Source organism: Cricetulus griseus, chromosome 3, assembly GCF_003668045.3.
Source record: "Cricetulus griseus strain 17A/GY chromosome 3, alternate assembly CriGri-PICRH-1.0, whole genome shotgun sequence".
NCBI lineage: Eukaryota > Metazoa > Chordata > Mammalia > Rodentia > Cricetidae > Cricetulus > Cricetulus griseus.
In genome coordinates this window covers 129,633,393-129,654,697 of record NC_048596.1, presented here as the reverse complement: position 1 = coordinate 129,654,697, position 21,305 = coordinate 129,633,393, and the positions used below count along the sequence as shown (strand labels likewise).

The 21,305-nt window shown below is 41.2% G+C and overlaps 1 protein-coding gene across 3 annotated transcripts in view; it reads right to left on the bottom strand.

Annotated features, from left to right (window-relative positions):
• The window catches only part of Lrrc28 (leucine rich repeat containing 28), a 123,616-nt gene that overhangs the window by 60,874 nt on the left and 41,437 nt on the right, over positions 1-21,305 (bottom strand). The window contains exon 6 of one of the 3 annotated variants that reach the window (XM_027408118.2): positions 12,482-13,560. The exons of the other annotated variants lie outside the window; for them this stretch is intronic. Within the exon in view, the coding sequence (XP_027263919.1) occupies positions 12,905-13,560 (656 nt within the window). The 3' untranslated portion in view covers positions 12,482-12,904. Of the gene's footprint in view, positions 1-12,481; positions 13,561-21,305 lie in introns of those variants that run through there. 3 annotated transcript variants of the gene reach the window in all.

The following is a 21,305-nucleotide window of genomic DNA, read 5'->3' as shown; positions in this document are numbered from 1 at the left end:
TTTTTACTTAATACAAAAGAATCTACCTTCTTCTCGGCACCTCATGGAACTTTCTCCAAAAGTGACCCCAAACTTGGACATGAAGAAAGTCTCAACAGACAAAGGAAATTTGAAATAACACCCTGCATCCTATCTGACCACTGAAGATTAAAGCTGAATATCAACAACAGAAGAAACAACAGAAAGCCTACAAATTCATGGATACTGAGCAACTCACTACTGAATGAAAAATGGGTCAAGAAAGAAATTAGGAACAATCTTAAAAACTTTCTAGAATTGAATGAAAATGAAAACACAGCAGGCCAAAACTTCTGGGCACAATAAAGGCGGTTCTAAGTCAAGTTCACAGCACTGAGTGTGTATGTAAAGAAAATGGAGAGATCTCACAGTAGTCACTTAATAGCACACCTCTGGGACAAAAGAAGAAATAATACCCCAAAGGAATAGTTGGCAGGAAATCAAACTCAGGACTGAAATCAATGAAAAAGAAACAAAGAATCAATTAAACAAAGAGTCAAACTAACTAAATCAGAGACAAAAAGAGGGGACACCAAAGAAATCCAGAGGATCATAAGGATATACTTTAAAAACCTGTATTCCACTAAATCAGAAAATATAAAGGAAATTGACCACCTACCATAGTCAAATCAGGATCAGATGAAGACCTATAACCACTAGTGAAATAGAAACTGTAATTAAAACTCTCCCAACCACAAAAAAACTCAGGGACAGTGTAGAATTCTAGCAGATTTTCAAAGAAGAATTAATGCTAATACTACTCAATTATTCCACAAAATAGAAACAAAATGAATATTGCCCAATTCATTTTATGAGGTCACAATTACCCTGATACCTAAACTATACAATGACTGAACAAAGAAAGAGAATTACATCCCAGCACTCAGGAGCCAGAGGCAGATCTCTGTGAGTTTAAGGCCAGCCTGATTCACAGAGTTAGTTGCAGGACAGCCAAGGCTACACAGAGAAACTCTGTCTGGAAAACAAAACAAACAAATGAAAAAACAAAAAACAAAAGGAAAGCATTACAGATGGATTTTCCTATGAACATATATGTACGAATTCTCAATAAAATATTCGTAAACTGAATCCAATAACACATCAAAAAGATCATCCACCATGATCAAAGAGGCTTCATCTAGAGATGCAGGGATGGTTTAACATATATAAATCCATAAATGTAATCCACCATATAAACAATACGAAGGACAAAAACTATGGTCATCTCATTAGATGCAGAAAAGGTCTTTGATAAATTTCTCTTCTTAATAAATGTCCTGGAGATATTAGATACAAGGGACATATCTCAATATAACAAAGGCAGTTTACAGAAAGCCTGTACCAACATCAACTTAAATGAAGAGAAACTCAAAGCAATTCCACTAAAATCAGTTGTCCCCTCCATACCTATTCAGTATAGTACTCTGTCTTATCTAGAGCAAACAACTGAAGGAGAGCAAGAGAATACAAATGGGAAAAGAATAAGTCAAAGTATCTATATTTGCAGATGACATGATAGTATACATAAGTGACCCTAAAAATCCCAATGGGAAACTCCTAAAACTGATAAAATATTTTCAGTAAAGTAGCTGGATAAATTAATACACAAAAATCAGTATCCCTCCTATATACAGATGACAGACTGAGAAAAAAAAATCAGGGAAACAACTTTCACAATAGCCTCAAATAATATAAAATATCTTGGGGGTAACACTAACCAAGCAAGTGACAGATTTGTATGATTAAAAACTTTAAGACACTGAAGAAACTGAAGATATCATAAGATGGAAAGGTAGGATTAATATAGTAAAAATGACCACCCTACCAAAAGTGATCCACAGATTCAATACAATCTCCATCACAATTCTTCACAGAATTTGAACGGAACGTTTTTGGTTTTATATGGAAACACAAAACACCCAGGATAGATAAAACACTCCTGAGTAATCAAAGAACTGTGGAAAGTACCACCATTCCCAATTTCAAATTTACTACAAAGTTATAATAACAAAAACAGCAAGATGTTGGCACAAAAACAGACACACTGATCAACAGAATAGAATTAAAGACACAGAAAGAAGTCTACACATCTGTGGGCACCTGGTTTTCAATAAAGAAGCCAGAAATACACACTGGAAAAAAAGACAGCATCTTGAACAGTGAAGCTGGTCAAACTGGATGGCTGAAAATAGAAGAATGCAAATAGACCTGCACTTATCTCTTTGCATGAAACTCAACTCCAAATAGATCAAAGACCTTAACATAAAACCAGGTATACTGAACCTAATAGAAAAGCAGGGAATGGCCGTGAACACATTGGCACAGGAGACAACTAAACAGCACATACACTAAAATCAACAACTAATAAATGGGACTTCATGAAACTGAAAAGGTTTTGATGGCAAAGTAAAACAGTGAAATATTTTTATCAACTACACATCTGAAAAGGGCTAATATCCAAACTAAAAAAAGAACTAATCCCCCCCCCAAAAAAAAAAAACTGGGAATCAAGAAAAAAACTGAATTTTCAAAATAGGTATACAGATATAAACAGAGAATTCTCAACAGAGGAAACTTAAATGGCTGAAAAGCATTTAAAGAATGTTGAATATCCTTAGCCATCAGGGAAATACAAATCAAAACTACTTTTTCATCTCACACAAATCAGAATGTCAAGATCAATAAAAGGCAGCTCATGCTGGCAAGGATGTGGAGTAAGGGAAACACTCCTCCATTGCTGGTGGGAATGCAAACTGGTACAGCCACTATGGAAATCAGTGTGGCAGTTCCTCAGGAAGATAGAAATCAATCTACCTCAAGATCCGGCTATACCACTTTTGAGCCCAAAGTGCACTTTAACCTGCCACAGAGACACTTGATCAACTATGTTCATTGCTGTACTATTCATAATAGTCAGAAGATGGAAACCACACCTAGATGCCCATCAACAATGAATGGATAGAGAAAATGTGATAATTTATACAATGGAATATTACTCAGCCATTAAAAAATGAAGTCATGAGAGGAACTATAAAAAAATCATACTGAGGTAAATCAGACCCAGAAAGACAAATGTGGTACGTATTTGCTTATACGTGGATTTTAACTGTTATGTCATCAACAAACAAGCTACAATCCGTATAACCACAGAGGTTAGGTAGAGAGTAGGGGACTGGGGGGAGGGATGGATCCCCTTAGGATGTGGAAATAGAATAGTTATGGATGGACAAGGCAGGGGAACTGGAATGGGACAATCAAACAGGGAGGGGAAGGAAAAAAAGAGGGCAAGGGAGGGGATATGGGGAGGGACAGCTAAAGTAAGGGCTATTACAATAAAGCTGGTGGGAGACCTTGGTGGATTCCATGGTGGGTGAGAGACAAACATGCCGGGCAGACAGAGCTTAAGTGAGTTTTATTAGAAAGGGAAGGGAGTAGAGAAAGGGAAGGGAGAAGGGGGAGAAAAGAGAGGGAAAGAGATAGGGAGAGAGCGAGAGAGAGAAAGGAAGAGAAGGGAGAGAGAAAGGGGGAGGTAGGAAAAGTCCTGCCTGCCCTTTCAGCGAAACAGCAGGATGGAAGTGGGTGGAGTTTTTCTTTTAAAGGTCCTTTGCACTTTACATAGCCATGGAACCTGAGCTGACTAGGGTACTGCCTGAGTGCATTCTGCCAGGTGACAGGGGGCAGACTTCGGAGTTGTATGGAAACATAACACAGTAGAGCCTTCTTATATTATATACATATATAAAGGTGATCTAAATGAAATCGCCAAGTCACAGGGGAGACAGACTCACAACTGACATCTCTCACCACCAAATGACGCTTCCAGTACTAGGAATGGGTTACAACTGTTGTCCAAAGGGGTCTCAATGGGAACCTCAAACAACTCAGGCTATTCCCAAGGCTACTGTTGGCTCTCCACAAACAACGGTAAGGCCCTATTGCTAAGACAACACCTACACAACCCTGAACATAGAGAAGTCAAGCTGGTGCCTCCCTAGAGCCTTCAAACCTACTGACTAGTGTTGATGGTACTGGAAAGTACTCTGCATACTACCATAGGAGAAAGGTAAACACAAACCTTTCAATCTACAAGACTGACCCACCAACAAAGCATGTGAGAGTAACCAACCAGTATCTGATTTGAGTTAAGGCCCACACCATTAAGATGGAACCCATAATCAATGCTGCTTGTGAAGGTCTGAGGATAAAAAGGCTTAAGCGGTAACAAAAAAATAAAAGTGATTTGAGACATTCAAAAGAATGACATGTCCCATATTTCTCTCTCTCATTATGCTACTCTTCATGGTCTTAACATTAATCAATAAAGTTTTAATAAGCTACTAATCCAACTCTACAATAACTGCAAGCTCAAAATTAAGGTGCTTTTCATTGTGCTAATGATATCTGTCAATTTTAAGTGTTAATGCTTTCAACCAAGTCATTTCTGACATGAATACACTGCCATTTCTACAATGTAAATTTCAGTACAGACCATAAACAATGGAAACGCTAATGTGTCTAAAACTTAAACTCAAAGGATTCTTGTAAGTTCCAGGGAGCTGAATTGGGTCCACCCAAACAGGTCTAAGAGGTGCCAGAGACTTCCATATAGCCTGGACTGCAATGAAACAACCAGCTACCCCAGGACATGGCAGCACCCCAGCTTTCTCCCCACCCCAAAGATGGTCAACGTCCCCTAGGTCAGCTGGAAGTAGTCTTGACGATTCAGAGCCCTATATTCCTGCCCAACCTGACACCCCCTGTTTAATCTCCCGGCGTTTTAATAGTAATAAGAGGTGAGATTGTTGATATCCTGGCATTATGATGACCCTGCCCCCTGCCAACTGGCAGGGTACACATACCTGCATTCAGCCAGATACATAGACAGCTCAAACGGCCCTGTGTTGTGTGGCTACACTATGCATTACGTGGCTGCCGAAGGACTCTGTACACATGTGTAAGTTTTCCCTTTTAAGCGAGCACCTCTCACCTGTTCCCCCTTCCATCTCTGTTCCCGGTTGGCCAACACCTACCCCCTCCTTTTGCTCCCTTTTCCCAATAAACTGCCCGTGGGTTTTGTTGAGTTCTCTGGTTTGTGTTTCATTGTCGGCAGCTGCAGCAAACAACAGCTTGGGAAACCAAGAATATGAGAGTAGACAGGCAGGGATCTGGGGAAAACCAAATACTACTGTACTACTAAAGGAATGTAGCAACTGCAGAGGGCAGAGGTCCTTGTGCTCACAGATAAGCACGAGGAAACCAGGAATGTTAAACACGTAGAGTTGTCTCCTCAATAAAGGATATATATATATATATATATATATATATATATATATATATATATCACCTGTTTTCCACTAGAAGGCTGGGAATAGACACTGATGACCTGGTGATCTATGCTACCTATAGGGCCAGGCCACACCCAAATCCCTCAGAATGTTTATCCCAGACGTTTATCTTGAGCTTTGTTTCTCAACCAACAGAACCTATCCCTAGGGGAGAGAGCACACGTACTCTGTAGCTAGGTGACCTCTATGATGGTCTAGAGCACACTGGATCACCATTCTTATGGAAGAGGCCCTGTGGCCTTTGCAAAAAGAGTTTAGATGACGTCACACCTAAGCTTTATTGTGAAATTGGTCACCAGGAAACTTCTTTCCAAAGTTGTACTGCACTTAAATGTGTCTAAAATAAATTGTCTGGGGTCAGACTCTAGGTTTGAAGCAACACCAGCTAACTAGGCCATTCTGAACCACATTTCTTTCCTTCCTGCTGCAAGGGATCATTACGCTGCTGCCTGTGGCATTTGCAGAGATGCCCCACAAGCAATAACAACTCCTAACAACCTTCTACTCTACTCATAGACCCATGCCTTGCTCAACCACCATCATAGTGTGAGAGCCAAAGTTACATTTTAAGTTTAATTACTATGCCTAAGAGATCCATAGAACAAACAAACAAAAATATCTCTGAGCTGCAAGCTCCTTGCCCAAGGACAGATATAGTTCCTGAAATGCTGGAGGCTATTGTTTATGGAAGATAACACGCCACATGTTTTCACTCCCCTAAACATGTTTGTTTGACCCATCTGCACCGGATGTGCTTGACCACATGTGGGTGGGAGGTTCAAAGGCAGAAAATATGTAAGGATGTACTCTTGCCCCTGAGGATGTAGGCTGGAGGTGCATCAGACTATATGCTTGCCCCTGATTGGACCTGATGGGAAACACAATGAATTATGGGTTTTCCTTCTTAAGCTGCTGCAAACTGTTACTTGGGGCCATTTCCAGGGAACCTGGGTATGGACCTGGCCAGAGGCCATGCACCTGGTCAGTGTTTAATTAAAGCTTGCTTCAAATTTTACTTTAAACTGTGGTAATAAGTTTTATTTTTGGTCAGTGGGATTAACACTAGAAGCTTACAGATCCTATATACTATGGGGTAGATACTATGGCCTCTGGTTTGAGTTTTTATGGGCTTCCAGAGTGTGTGAACACGTGTTGTGTTTCTGCATCTCTATGCATTTCTTGTGCTTTTTCTCTGCCTCCTTTCTCCCTTCCTTCCTCCCGCCCCCCACCTCTCTCTATGGTTTTGTTGTTTGAGACAGGGTATCTCTATGTAATCTTGGCTGGCCTGGAACTAACTATGGAGACCAGGGTGGCCTTGAACTCAGAAAGATCCACCTGCCTCTGCCTTCCAAGAACTGGGATTAAAGGCATGCGCCACCCCATCCAGTGGCTCTTTTTCTTGTTTGGTTGTTTTGTCATATTCCAATTTGTTTTGTTTATCTTATTTTATTTTGTTATTATTCCTTAGATGCCTGTTTATTTTCTAAGTAGAGACAGAAAGAGTATGGATCTGGGTGGGAGAGGATGTGAGGAGGAACTGGAGGCATGGGGAGAGGTGTTGTAGAATATTAGTTAAAAATGTGTCACATTTGTTTATGCTGTGGAATATATGTGTATAATGATGCAAGGATGTGCTGCATTCTTTCATGCTGCACTTGTTTAACTCTGTGAAGCTGTGTATACCTTTCCTGTCTAAAACATCTGATTCTTCTAATAAAGCTGAACATTCAATAGCAAGGCAGGAGAAAGGCTAAGCAGGGATGACAGAGTAAATAGGAGGAGAAATCTGGGAGGAGATCAAGGAGCAAGAAAAGAAGGGGCCAGCCATGCAGCTACACAGCCAGACATGGAGTAAGAAGGGAAGAAAAGATACACAGGAACAGAGAAAGGTAAAAGCCCAGAGGCAAAAGGTAGAAGGGACAATTTAGTTAAGAAAAGCTGACTAGAAATAAGCCAAGCTAAGGCTGGACATCTATAAGAAAGAATAAGCCCGTGTGTGATTATTTGGGAGCCAAGTAGTGGGCAAACAGACAAAGAATAAAACAAACAAACCAAAAAAATCCATCTACAGGGAGGTGAAACTATAATCAGAATATGTCATATGAAAAAAATCTAGTTTTTTTATTATTAGTTCAAATTAGGAACTGAAGGAACCGGCTTCCCTTTTGGCAGCCATAATGGTCGAACATGTGCTTCTATGACCTTGACCTAGTCGCTAGAAAGTCAGATGCCTGTCTCGTGACAAGGAGCCAATCAGAGGTTAGCTGGTGGCGCTATGCTTTATGACCCTGGGTGTGCTTTAAGGACAAGCGCACAGCAATGACATAGAGAGCATAGCAACCACCCTGGGAGGGCCTATGGGCCATAACAACCAGTTGACCAATCAACACAGGGCAAGCCCTCCAAGCCTGGAGGCACACCAATTGTAAGCCTGTGCGTACCCCTAGACACTCCCCTTACGCTGTCCTATAAAGATCTATGCGCAGCAGCTTTAAGCCGTCTTTTCTAGCCGTCCGCCATGGCGGGTGTGTGAAAGACCCGAGCTAACATGAGGTTAGTTCGTTAAATTACAATAAAGCCTCGTGCAGTTTGCAGCAAGCTCTCAAATCCGCCTGGTGATTGGGGTGACCGTGAACCTGGCCTAGGACCCCGAATACTTGAGTTTTCGGGGGTCTAACAGAACAAGCTTGCTTCACATGTCAATCCCTTCTCCCTCTCCTTCCCTTCCCCCCAACACCCCCAGCTCCCCACCCCTCCCCCCTTTGCTCCCCAGGGAGGGTAGGGCCCTCCATGGGGGCTCCCCACATTCCACCACATCATCCTGGGCCGGGCCTAGGCCCTCAAAATCTAGTTTTTAATAGAAGAAAAAAGAAAAAGCAATTTTTGCTTGAGCACCTGCAAAACTCCATGCAAGAAAAGCAATTGTTGGCCTGTTCTAGCTTGGGAGGCTCCTCTTTAGGACATGGGGAGCAGAGAGGGCACCCTCAGCATTTGGGCAGGCAATTCAATTCTACAGTTGTGCCAGCTAAAGTGGTAAATCTTCTGGAAAACAAAATTTCAATTAAGAATTCTATATCTAGGAGCTGGAGAGATGGCTCAGAGGTTAAGAGCACTGACTGCTCTTCCAGAGGTCCTGAGTTCAATTCCCAGAAACCACATGGTGGCTCACAACCATCCCTTATGAGATCTGGTGCCCTCTTCTGGTGTGCAGATATACATGGAAGCAGAATGTTGGATACATAATAAATAAATAAATAAATAAATAAATAAATAAAAAGAGTTCTATATCTAGCAAAACTATTCTTCAAAATAAAGTTAAGGGGCCAGGGAAATGGTTCAGTGGGCACAGACACTTGTTGCCCAGCCTGACAACCTGAACCCCATCCTCAGGTCCCACATGGCAGAAGGAAAGAACTTAGTCAAGTTCTCCTCTGGCCTCCAGACACACCTACCCCAACATACAAATAAACAAATGCAGAAAAATCTTTTCGAAATGAAGTTAAAATGAAAACATTCCCAGATGAATCAGATCAGTCATTAGCACATCTGTTCTGTAAGAAATATTAAAAGGGCTGGAAGACAATGGTAGCTGAGATCTAAAACTTGGAACAATGGGACAGGATTCTGGGACCTGCTTTGTGGATTGGTGTGCATTCTATATTCTGAATAGTATGTGTTCCATTTCTGTTGAAGTGAAGGATTAGTTCAGGGTGGACAACAATGTCATTCACATTTTTTTGTATCAGTAATTGTCCAACCATATGCCAAAACAGAAGGTTTGAAGTCTTCATTTATAATTGAGTTCCTCATTTCCCTTTCAATTCCATGATTTTCTGCATGTTTTGGGCCTATCTTGATAAGTACATATGCATTTATAATTGTTACATCTTCCTAACATATTATCATCTTATTATTATTGTCTTTTTTTCTATGATTTTTTTTGTCTTAAAATAGTTCACTATGAAAATCAGTGGAAGTTGCTCAGAAAAACTAAAAATAGCACTGTGACAGGAGATTCAGAAAGATAGCTCAGTGGATCAAGGTGCTTTCTGCCAAGCCCAATGACCTGAATCCAATCCCCAAGAACTACATGATGGAAAGAGAACAGACTCCACCCACTGCAGTCCTCCAAGTCTGCATGTGTGCATGTGGATAGGTGTGTATGTGAAAAGTATAACTTCTTTAAAAGGACTATCATGTGACCCAGGTAAGAATCAAAGTCAGGATCCCACAGAGATGCTTACATACCCATGTTCACTGCTATGCTATTCACAACAGCCAGGAAAAGGATCAGCCCAGATGTCCATCAACAGTGAGTAGATGAAGAGAATGTGGCACATATATACCCAATAGAACGTTGTTATTCCTGAAGTCACATATAGGAAAATGATGGAACTGGAAAAGGTTCCACTTCCTTCTCTGCGGCAGATGTTTCTATCTAAGCTTCCACAGGCCCTGAAACACTGGATGTTTAGGTACATAACTCAGATCTACATAAGCCTGCACTGACAGATGAGTAACTCTCATTTCTACATGAAAATCAGTATTCACATGAGACTGCTAAGTCCGTTTGTATCAATGAGGTTCTCAATCCACTATATACCTTTAAAGGCTCAGGAAAAATATAGCAAGAAAGACACAACAGAATTAAACTGGAAACCAACAGTAAGTTAGAAATAGAGACTTCAAACACTTGAAAACTCAACAACAGGCTTGGAAAGAAATTCATGGATCAAGAAACTGAACAAAATCATGAAACAGCTTAAGATAAACTAAACATACCACATCAAAACGCATGAGCGGCAACTAAAGCTTAAAGAGAAATTTTTATCTTGAAATGCTTGTACTACCAAGAGTGAGCTAAAAATAATGTAAGTTTTTATCTCAAGAGGCTACAGTAAAGAAAGGTAGACCAAACACAAAGAGCAAGAGGGAAGTAACGGATTAGAGGGTGGCAAAGTCAACAAAATGCATCAAATAAAAACCACAGGCAATGACAACAAGGACAAAAGTAGGTTCTTGAAAGGATCAGCTGAGTGACAACCACTGGGATAGCATGGGCAAAGGCAGTGAGGACAAGCATGAGACAGAACACACAAGACCACAGGACATACATGAGCATCATCAAGATTAACTCTCCAGAGCCACAGAACCACTGAAGAATATTGAACTTTATGTCCCAAATCAGACAATATAAATGAAATGTTAAATCCCCAAAATGTCACCAAGAGATACAGGAACACTCAGGACTTGAAGAAGGCAAATTAATAATTAATAGGTTTTCTGACACCTGATAATAGGTTTCTCTACTGGTGCAGTAAGCCAGATCAAGTCGAATTGAAAAAGTATAACAACAGGTTTATTTGAACAAAACAACTCCCAGCTGGGTTCTCCAGTCCCGGACATTAAGGCTGGAGAAGCCAAGTAGCCACATACCCAGAATAAAGCAGGGAGATTATACAGGTTGTAGGTGAGGGGTGATGACATGTCCAACACAGGCTAGGTGGTAGACAAGTATGGTCAAAAGCTGGCCACTTTAGGCAAGAACTTGGGCAGCTAGCAACTTCAGGGGAAGAAGCTGGCATAGCTGCCAAGAATACAGAACTGGGCTTTTTGGAGCCTTCCCTTTGTTCAGAGATTCTCTGAGTAGGCAGGGTTTGGAGAGACGGGAATGGGGCTTCTTGATAAAATAAAATATTTACAGACAGATAATGCTAACTACATATTGAATAGATTAATTTTAGAATTTTTTTTCTGTATGTATCTCTCCGTCTGTCTCTGTCTCTTTGTCTCTCTCTCACACACACACCCTCTTTGTCTTGTTCTTGTAAAGCTGGCTGATGTTCCACACTCACAATCACACACTCGGTATGCACTGTGATCAGCTTCTGTTCAAAATCGTTTGTGTGGAGTCAAATGCATTGCTGAATGTAGGTGCCAGTTAAGTTCCTTTTGTTAATATACAGTAACATAACAGATGAATTCACCATTTCATTCATTTCTATTTAAAAGAATATTTCTAGTTGCAGGTACTTATGGACAATCATACATGTCTTTTCATTCTATTATGGAAGCAAAACTCTTGGTTACAAGTATGAGCAGTACCACATCCATACTATGAGCCCTGTCACTCCAGCACTTCTGAGTCATCCCTGTGGCTACTTAATGGAACTTTATTGTGGTTTTAATTTGCATGCCCTTGATGACTAATGAGGCCAAGCATATTAACATATGTTTTCTGGCCATCTGGATTTCCTCTTTGGTAAAGTGCTTGTCCAAGTCTATTTACTTTTTTTTTCATAAGCTAAATTGCTGGTCTTTCTCATTTTTATTTGAAATACTTCATTATGGATAAAATCCTCTTGCCACTTACATCTGTTACAAGTATCTTCTCCCAGAGAGAAACTTAGTTATCTATGCCAGAGAGCCACAACTACAGCCATCATGCCAATACTGGACCACCTGTTTTTGAACAAAGTGTTATAAAAATATAGCATATTGCTCTTTCATGTCACAGTGATAGAGTAAGTGGGACAAAGACCATATTACCTGCATTTTTTTTTCTATAAACTAGCCATTTACAGAGTAAGGAGGACTCTACAGCAAACATGATTCTTAAGTATTAATGTCAATGTTATTAATCTTCTACATATGTGCATTGTGTCCTATTTAAGTTGTTTCCTTACTCTGAAACTTATTTATATTAACTGGGAAAATTACCTTCAATTTACAGAGAAACTTATTTATATTAAGTGGGAAATTTACTGAATAATTTCAGTAAATGAATGATTTCACTTCTTGGTGAATTTTTGTAAATGTTTTGTAAATATGCTTCAAAAGAATCTCATAGCATACCGTATGTTATGCTATGTATTGTATGAGGTTAACCATGGGGAAATGAGCTATATTCTATCTGAAAAAAATATGTATTTGCTTGTGTCAAACTCTGGAAGGCATAAGCAATCTGGACTGTAATTGCTGATGTTCTCATGCCTTTGGCTTCCCTGTTACACAGAAGCCATACTGTCATCAGGTGAGCCCCCTGCCCATTCCCCTACTGCACTCGCAAAACTACTTTGGTTTAGGTTCTAATAGATAATATTCTTTTTTTTTCTTAAGTTTATAGAAATTCTTTATTAGTACACAAAAATAGACTCTCTTTTTTCCTCTGTTTATGTGATCCCACTCTGGTCTCGTTCAGAGGGGAGGCAAAAGCTCCCACACTTCTCCCCTTTCCCTCCATGATGGGACCTCCAGCTGGGTGGAGCTGGAAGGGCCATTCCCCACCAGGCCTCCACTACTGATACCGCCTCACCCATTACACCTGTCTCTGCCATCTGGTCACATGCCGGGTCATCTCATGGGTCCACTCACTTAGCTTAGCAGGCAAGGGCAAGAACAGTGGCCCAGGCTGGTGCCACTCTCTCTTTCATAGGGTGGACACTGGCTCCTAGGGCTCCTGGATTCAGGCCAAGACAGTGAGAGCTGTGGATGCTGGGAGAGTGCAGTGTTGATGTGGGCAAAGAGATTGCAGCTTTCCTTCATTTTCTCTGGCCCAGTAGAACTTTGGTGATAAAGGTGACAATGGCATTTGCTGGTTGGTCTGGGTCAAGCTCCTCAAAGAGGTGACACACATTTTCCCAGGGGCTTCCTGGTTTTTTGGCCACGAAACCAAAGATCTTGGACGTGGTTCCATCTGGGTTGGTCCATCTGCGGTCCTGGGGGTCAGTGCTAGAGAAGGTAATGCTGTTCACTGGGTAATGACGACGAAAGAAGAGCTTTCTCTGGTTGTCTGTCAGTGTGATGCCTTGAGCTGAAACCTTGAAGTGGACAATGGCTGGTACTGGGTTGGGGCTGCAGCTCAGAGCTGCCGAACTGGCCCTGGCCACAGCTTGAGGACCAGTGAGTGACTCTGTCTCCACAGAGGTCAGGTAGAGCACACTACAGGCTGCTCCCTGACGCAGGAGGTCTGCTGCTGTGCTCATGTTGGTGGGAACTGGAGCCTCTGGGGTTTCTTCCAGAGGATCTTTACTGGGAATTCGAAGACAGCAGGGTAGGGAAATGGGAGAGATGGAGTGTTGCGAGACCAGGGCAGAGAGGCTGCCAAAATAGGGCTCAGTAGGACAACCCTTGATCTTCACGTCTTTGGGCCCAGTCTCAATGAGGAAGTGGCGCACCAACTGCTCTGAGGGGTCTCCTGAGAGGAGGGAGGGATGGTGAAAGTGAAGCTTTACTGAATTCCAGATTCTCAGTTTCTCCCCTCCCCCTCCTCAGGAACTCTTTCCTGAGCTGGGAGCAAGGGGACTTGCTTTGCCCCAACCCTTCATGGAGATGTCCTGTGCATCTCTCTACTTTTGGCTCTGCCGATAATATTCTTTTAAACAATCCTTATCATACATGTTAAAATTAATAATTTCTTCTCTTTTTTTTGAGACAGGGTTTTCCTGTGTAGCTTTGGAGGCTGTCCTGGAACTAGCTCTTGTAGACCAGGCTGATATCAAACTCACAGAGATCTGCCTGCCTCTGCCACCCGAGTGCTGGGATTAAAGGTGTGCGCCAACACCACCTGGCAAAATTAATAATTTCTTAATGTGATCTCCTTGTTCAAGTTTTACATGCAGCTTGTTTGAACTGAAATATTAACAAAGTACAAGAACTGCATTTGGGTGATATGAGTGCATTGCACAAGTGCACATATGTGCACATGTATATGTGTGTGTCATGAGGACAGGGTGATATGACTACATATGTGCAAGTGCACACGTGTTTATCTGTGCATAATGAGTCATTATGTAGGTGCTGTCACCTTTTCTGAGTCAGTCTCTCACTGGGACTTGTCTGAAGTATACAGACGAGGGTGGCCTGGCTGGTCACCTCTGAGGTTATAAGCAGGTCACCATGCTTAGCTTTTTACGTAGATTCTGGGGCTCCTACTCAATGTTTCACATGCCTAGCAAACTCTCTACCTATTGAACTACCTGCTTAGCCATGGCTGACACAATTCTTCAAGTCCCTTAGAAATTTTCCTTTCCCCTTTTCTCATGCCTGTCATTCACTGAATTTCCATCTTGAAGAACTTATATCATATTAAATTTTCTTTACTGCACCTTCATGAAGTCACTGAAAACATTTGTTTATTCCTTACAGAATTTTCTTTGGTAAGATAACCTTTACTAGGAAGGGGCCATATACGCCCAACTGTATCTCTCTGGGCACTAGAACATAAAGTGTGCTTATCCAACCTTTAGTGGAATTGTGATTAATTAGTGGACGCCAACGTTATCTATGTTGAGCAACCAATACAAAGTTTCTCATAGCTTTTTACCCAACAGTGCAGGAAGCTATGATCTCTGTCAAGATATTTTATTAAGTGTTATAAAATAAAATGTTGATTTTTCTAAGTCTATCACTTGCCCTCATTCATTATTCAGTTAGAAAGATAGATGGTTGGGAAAAGGCAAGGAAATATTTTGATACTTTCCCTGTAAAAGTTTCTGGAGACTACCTTAGGAATTGTCTGAGAATAATACTAAAAGTTCTCTCTCTCTTCTCTCTTCTCTCTCTCTCTCTCTCTCTCTCTCTCTGTGTGTGTGTGTGTGTGTGTGTGTGTGTGTGTGTGTGAGAGAGAGAGAGAGAGAGAGAGAGAGAGAGAGAGAGAGAGAGAGAGATGCTGTACCTCAGGTTCCCTTCACATTTTTTTTTTCTTTTTTTTTTTTTGGATGCAGGGGCTCCAAGACTTCGGCAAAGCTGGCCACATCTGTTCTTTTGTGTTTTTGTGATATTCTTGTGCCAGGTAGATATATGAAAATCCTTGTGAAGGCCACAAGACAACCTTCAGTGTCATCTCTTAGATGATAATCAACTTGGGTTTTGAGACAGAGTAACTCACTGACCTGGAGCTCACCAAGTGGGGTAGGCTAACTGGTCAGCAAGTCTCAGGGATATGTCTGTCTCCACCTCCCATCTTGAGATCACAGGTACATACACTCTCCTAGCTATTTCACGTGGTTCTGAGGATCAAAGCGGGGTTCCAAGCTTATGTGGCAAACACTCTACTAAGCCACCACTCTAGCCAACCCATAGGTTATCTGTGAACTAAATTTTTCTATACCTGATGTCTCGTCATAGTTTAGTCATCGTTTTTGATGCTCTAACAATCTGTCTTTGAGTCTTGCACATAGCTGTGGTAGTCTGTTTGATTCCTTGCCTTTTGGCAAATGAAATCCAGTGTGTATCTTCTACAGGTTGTACCGCTACACAGCCACCCAATATTACTTCAGAGCAAAATGATTTTTAAAGGCTAGCATCTCTTTGGCCTGGGAATGTTTCAGTATTTTGTTAGTTCATGAGTACCCTCAGATCTGAGCTCTCCCAGGCCCAGTTTTTCTGGGTGTTCTTAAGAAGGGGTGGTCTGAGTTAAATAGACTGCCAATTCCACAAGCTGAAATTTTAAAGCATAAAATGTTAAACTTTGGAGGGTTTTGTTCCTGTGGTTTTTTTGTTTGTTTGTTTATTTTTTGGTTTTTCAAGACAGGGTTTCTCTGTGTAGCTTTGGAGCCTATCGTGGCACTCGCTCTGGAGACCAGGCTGGCCTCAAACTCACAGAGATCCACCTGCCTCTGCCTCCCGAGTGCTGGGATTAAAGGCGTGTGTTGTTCCTGTGTTTTTAGAGACAGAGTTTCTCTACAGAGCCTTGGTTGTTCTGTAACTTACCATGTAGGCCAGGCTGGCTTTGAACTCACAGAGATTCACTTGCCTCTGCCTCCTTAGTTCTGGGATTAAAGGTATGTGCCACCATGCTTTGCCTTTAAGCTTTTATAAAAAATATTCTTATTATTAATTATATACATGTGTGCAGGCTGTGTATGGGTACATTTGTGTGTGTTCACATGACTTTGGGGGCAGAAACATGAAATTCCACTGAAGCTGGAGTTACAGGTGGTAGTAAGCTGCTTGAACTGGACACTGGCAACCAAACTCCAGTTTTCTGTAAGTGCAGTAATCACTTAACTGTGGAGCCATCTCCAGTCTCTACCTGAAGCTCTTAAGTATGATAAAGAATGATGAAACAGACTGAGGAAAGAAATTATAGAAGAGAGAACCCAAAAGTTTTTCAAGGACACATTCCTTTAGTTGTCGTATCTCAAAAAAAGATTAGTTCAGAGTAATAAACCAAGCCAAAGCATGAACTAGAAAAGCTGTGTAAAGTTCACATTCAGAGAACCACCGAGAAAGCAACTTTACTTTCTGAACCTTTTACAGTTAATGTTTATAGTTCACCCAGCAAAGAATCCACACCACATCAGCATGGCCCGACACAGTAGAGAAGAAAATCCACAACACATCAACATGGCCCTACACAGTAGACAAGAGAACCTACAACATATCAGCATGGCCCTACACAGTAGACAACAGAGTCTTCAACACATCAGCATGGCCCTACACAGTAGACAAGAGAATGGACTGGAAAGTAGCTACTAAGAAGTTCACTTAGGACACTGATTAACGGCAGCCCAAGTAACAACAGTATCCAGTACAACTGCCTAGATCCTAGCATAGATACTGGCATAGAAGGGGATGAACTAGATCTACACTCCAAAGCAGAGGTAAGATTCAGAATGATATTCCCCAAACCTCAAAACCCCCAAAAAAGACATCAGCTTTATTATTATTATTATTATTATTATTATTATTACAAAATTGTTTGCCAACTAAGTAAAAAAACAGCCAAGACTTCCTTTATTCCATGGCTAACATAACAAAACATATTCTCCCTATATGAATTCAACTACTTATATTCCATTCTCAAGTACAGAGACAGTGTTAAAGAATCTGCAATAAAAACTGGTTCCTTCTGCATCTGAGCCTCAGCTAGGTCCATAGTCCTGGCCACTCAACTGCAGCTTTGTGGGACTTCTAAGAAGGCCCGGTTAAGCTGTGCTTGGACTGCATGCCCTTAGGATCTAAGGCAGTAAACTGTGTTGTCGTCTTTAGCCGTGAATAGGTACTAAGGGGATATTAGAAACTGGTACACTGGTTTCTTTCTTTTCTTCTTTTTTTTTTTTTTATACCATAAAGTACTGGTATCAAACAGTTTTCAAAGACTACATGTTTCTGCTAACAGTTTGGAGAAGGCCCTGGACTGAGAACTGGAAGACCTTGTTCTTGATTCTATCTTACTAAGTCGCCCATGTAAGGTTTACAGCTCCTCAGAGCTTGAGATTCATTACACATAATCAAGGATAAAGCCTCCCACTGGGCTAAAGAAAATGGGGAGACTCATGAAGATTCAAAGGCACTAAATAAAATAAAGTACTAAAATCCAAGTTCTTTTCCTCAGCAATTCTGCTCCACTTTAGTAGGAGGCAGCACCGTCTCCTAGCTGGGCTAGTGCTGTGGACTGCTACTCACCTCCCAGCATTTGCTCTTGGATCCTATTTTACACCAGTCTCCTTAGTGGTTTTTCCTGACTCTCATAAGAGCATGTCCTGAGCTAAAAATCCTCCAGCAGCTTCCCGTTGTATCTAGACCCTAATGACCAACATCACATATACTAAGACTTTATTATTAAAAACAGTATATCACACCTTTGCGAGCTCTTCAATTGTACTATCTCTTTTTGCTGATTTTGTTTTGGAAGTGATGTTCATTTCCTGACTACTCCTTGCAGGAACGGGGTTCTCTTATCAGGTTAGTACAGGGAAGGCTGCTATAGGAGTAACCGTGAGCTACTCTCTGTGGAGTATGGACTCTGGGAGCACAGGAATAAACCAAGAGGCAAAAGACTATGGTAAGGAAAAGGGTAGTTTCACTGAGTACATGTTTTTATACCTTAAGCTTTTCTGTGTAACAAATTCACATGTTAAAAAATGATGGGGAGGGAGGCATCTCAGCCAGTAAACTGCTTGCTGAACAACAAGCCTGGGACCTAAGCATGGAGCCTCAGCACCTATGCAGTGTGCCATCTGCAACCCCAGCGTGGGGACAGAGGCAGAGGAACAGGAATATGGAGGTCACTGGCCAGCCAGTTTAGCTGACATAGTGAACTAGATGCCAGAGAGAAAGCCTATCTGAATAAACAAGATGAACGATTCCAAAGGAAAGACATCCTAGGTTATCCTCTAGCCTTCACATGTACCTGCACCAACACCCACCAACCTCCATGATAAAAGAAAAAAAAAAAAAGAGTGAACAGAATTTTTGGTCCCATTCTAGAACTGAGCATCTGTTAGAGTGGGACTGATAAAAGCAGTGTGACAATAAAAGACTGACCTCAACAGAGGAAGACTGTATAGAACAATAAAGGGCAGCAGTCTCTCTGCAGAAGGGGAGAGCATGCCAAAGGAAGCTCAGGGCGCCTGGGCAGAAAAGGGAACCTTGGAGAGGAAGATCCATCTACTGATCTGTTGTCCTGCCCTCTCACTGGTAAATCCCTGTCAGGAGTTTCCCAGCTCCTAACTGCCCAGCACACACAGGCCTCTCAGGTCATTAACCCTTCAACATCTATCTGCCTTACTCATATATTTGCAAAGTTGAAGAATAGATCATTTTTTAAACCATTTTAATTTTTTTACATTACTTACTCATCTGTTATGTGTGTGGATCTGTACATTTATGATGTGAACACACAAATGCCATGGCCGTGTGATAAGGTCAGAGGACAACTTTTGTGACTTATTTTTTTTTTCCCCTCCAACCATACCACTGCCTTCAAACTGACTTATTCTTTTACAAATTAGTAAACTGAGCAATTTTGGACAATGGATCTGTGATGCTGAGCCCAAGATGGTTCATCAGGTAAAGGCGCTTGCCACCAAGCCTGAGGACCCGAGTTCAATGCCCAGGACCAAAGTTGTCTCATTTCCAAAAAAGTTCCATGGTAAGTGGGTGCCACTCCCTCCAAAATAAGTAAACAAATAAATAAATAATTAAATGTAGTTAAATTTTTTTCAGGAAATTTGTGATTAGTATCATTATTTCTTTCAATGAAGAATTTTATTGACCCTGAAGCAGATGGAATTTGACTACTTAACTACATTAAGTTCTCCACTGAGACCAAGGCTGCCTTATAAGAGATAAGATAAACTCTTTATCAATGTAATTTACTTCATAATAACCCAACTCCAGTGTTTCCAAACAGGCAGACAGCTGGCCTCCTTCTGACACAAAACCAGAGAGGCTAGAACAGGATGGTTTAACAGAGAAGAGCAGCAAGCAAACCAAGACTCAAGTTCTAAGATTCTTCTCACAAACCCAGAGGCAATGGACCAGAGAAGCCCAGCATGTGCTGGGCAAACAGTAGCCAGCCAGTAAAACTACAGCAGAACCACCCAGGTCTCACTGTGTAGACCTGGTTGGTCAGCCTGCCTTTGCCTTTCAAGTGTGGGGATCACAAGTGTGCCCCACAATACCAGGCCTCCAGAGTAAAATGATAATGATTCAGAACCCCAATGATACTCCTGGTGCAGGGCAGACAGTACACACAAGATCACCCAACCTCTGTGACAGGTATCAGACATGAGAAAATAACCACTGGCTGGACACAGTGGTACAGGACTTTAATCCTAGGACTCAGGAGGCAGAGGCAGAGGCAGAGGCAGAGGCAGGCAGATCTGAGTTGGAGGCCAGACGGGTCTATAGAGTGAGTTCCAGAACAGGCTCCAAAGAAATACAGAGAAGCCCTGTCTCAAAAAGCAAACAACAACAACAAAAATAATCACTGAATAAAACTAACAACTAATTTCTACATATTATTTATGAGAAATTAAAAACACCAGTATGAAAGGCAATTTTAACTTTGGAAAAGGAAGCTATCATTTTGTGTGTGTTTTAAGAAAACAGACTTGGTGTGTGTGGCAGCAGCTTAGCCGAGTTCCTTTAAATAGTCAGGGGTTTGTGAAGTGCAGAGCTCATGTAACATAAGCTGTGTTTTCCTCAAATCCCCAAGCGTCCATTTGCTTAAGAAACCCACGCTTCCTGGCTGGGCGCCTGCATACCAAACCTGCCAGGTCTTGAATAGTTTTAGTTCTGTTACTAAATTAGGAAACTAAAGTAGGCACCGTCTGGGCCAACAACAAACTGAAAAGGCTCGGCATCATTAGCCTGCAAGTCTCCTTAAAAGCCAGATCATTAGAAGATATTTAATTTTTAATTAGAGATACCAAAGTAATTTAGCCTAATAAGGAGCAATACTAGAAATAATTAAATGAAGACAAAAAAGAGAAACCCAAGTGTTTAACAGAGTGTTCTTTGGAAACAACCTTCATCCCGATGTTGAAAATAAACCAGCACTTGGGTCTCAAAGTCTCAATGGTGGATGCTAAAATTCCACCATGTGTTTCCAAGCAGTGGAAGAGACAGGTGAAGTCCATCACAGCTTTACAAAGACAGGCACAGTCCTGTGTCTGGAAAATTCAGCTGAAGAAGCAGAGTAGAGCAGCCAGGGAGACTTGGAAAACAGAGACAGACTTAAGAAAATAGTGAACTTTATAAATACGAGGGAAAATATGTAATTTTTCTCTTCCCAACCTGACTGGTCTCTAGTCAGCATATCACAAGGTTTTAGAAAGGACAGTAGCTATTAATTAGCATCCCTAAACCATTTTAAAAATCACTCTTATATTTTATCAAAAGCTAATGCCTGAATTCTGAAGGTGTTTGGGAGTACTTTAGTTCCAAGAACATCTGAAAAGCATTTCTACTATAAACACTGTTAAACATTCATAAATTTCAGACTCTTGTTTATTATACTTTTGGTTCTGCGAAATAAGAAAATCAAACGTGTATTTGCTATGCAGTCCATATTTTTCATGGTTTATGAATTTCAGCACCAGATTTAAAATCACAGAAGACTGACAATGTCTGAGTGTGGTAAGAAGCCCTGAAAGACTAGTCACCATGAGCAATTCTTACCCACCCTTTAGCACAACAAAGCCAATTCTA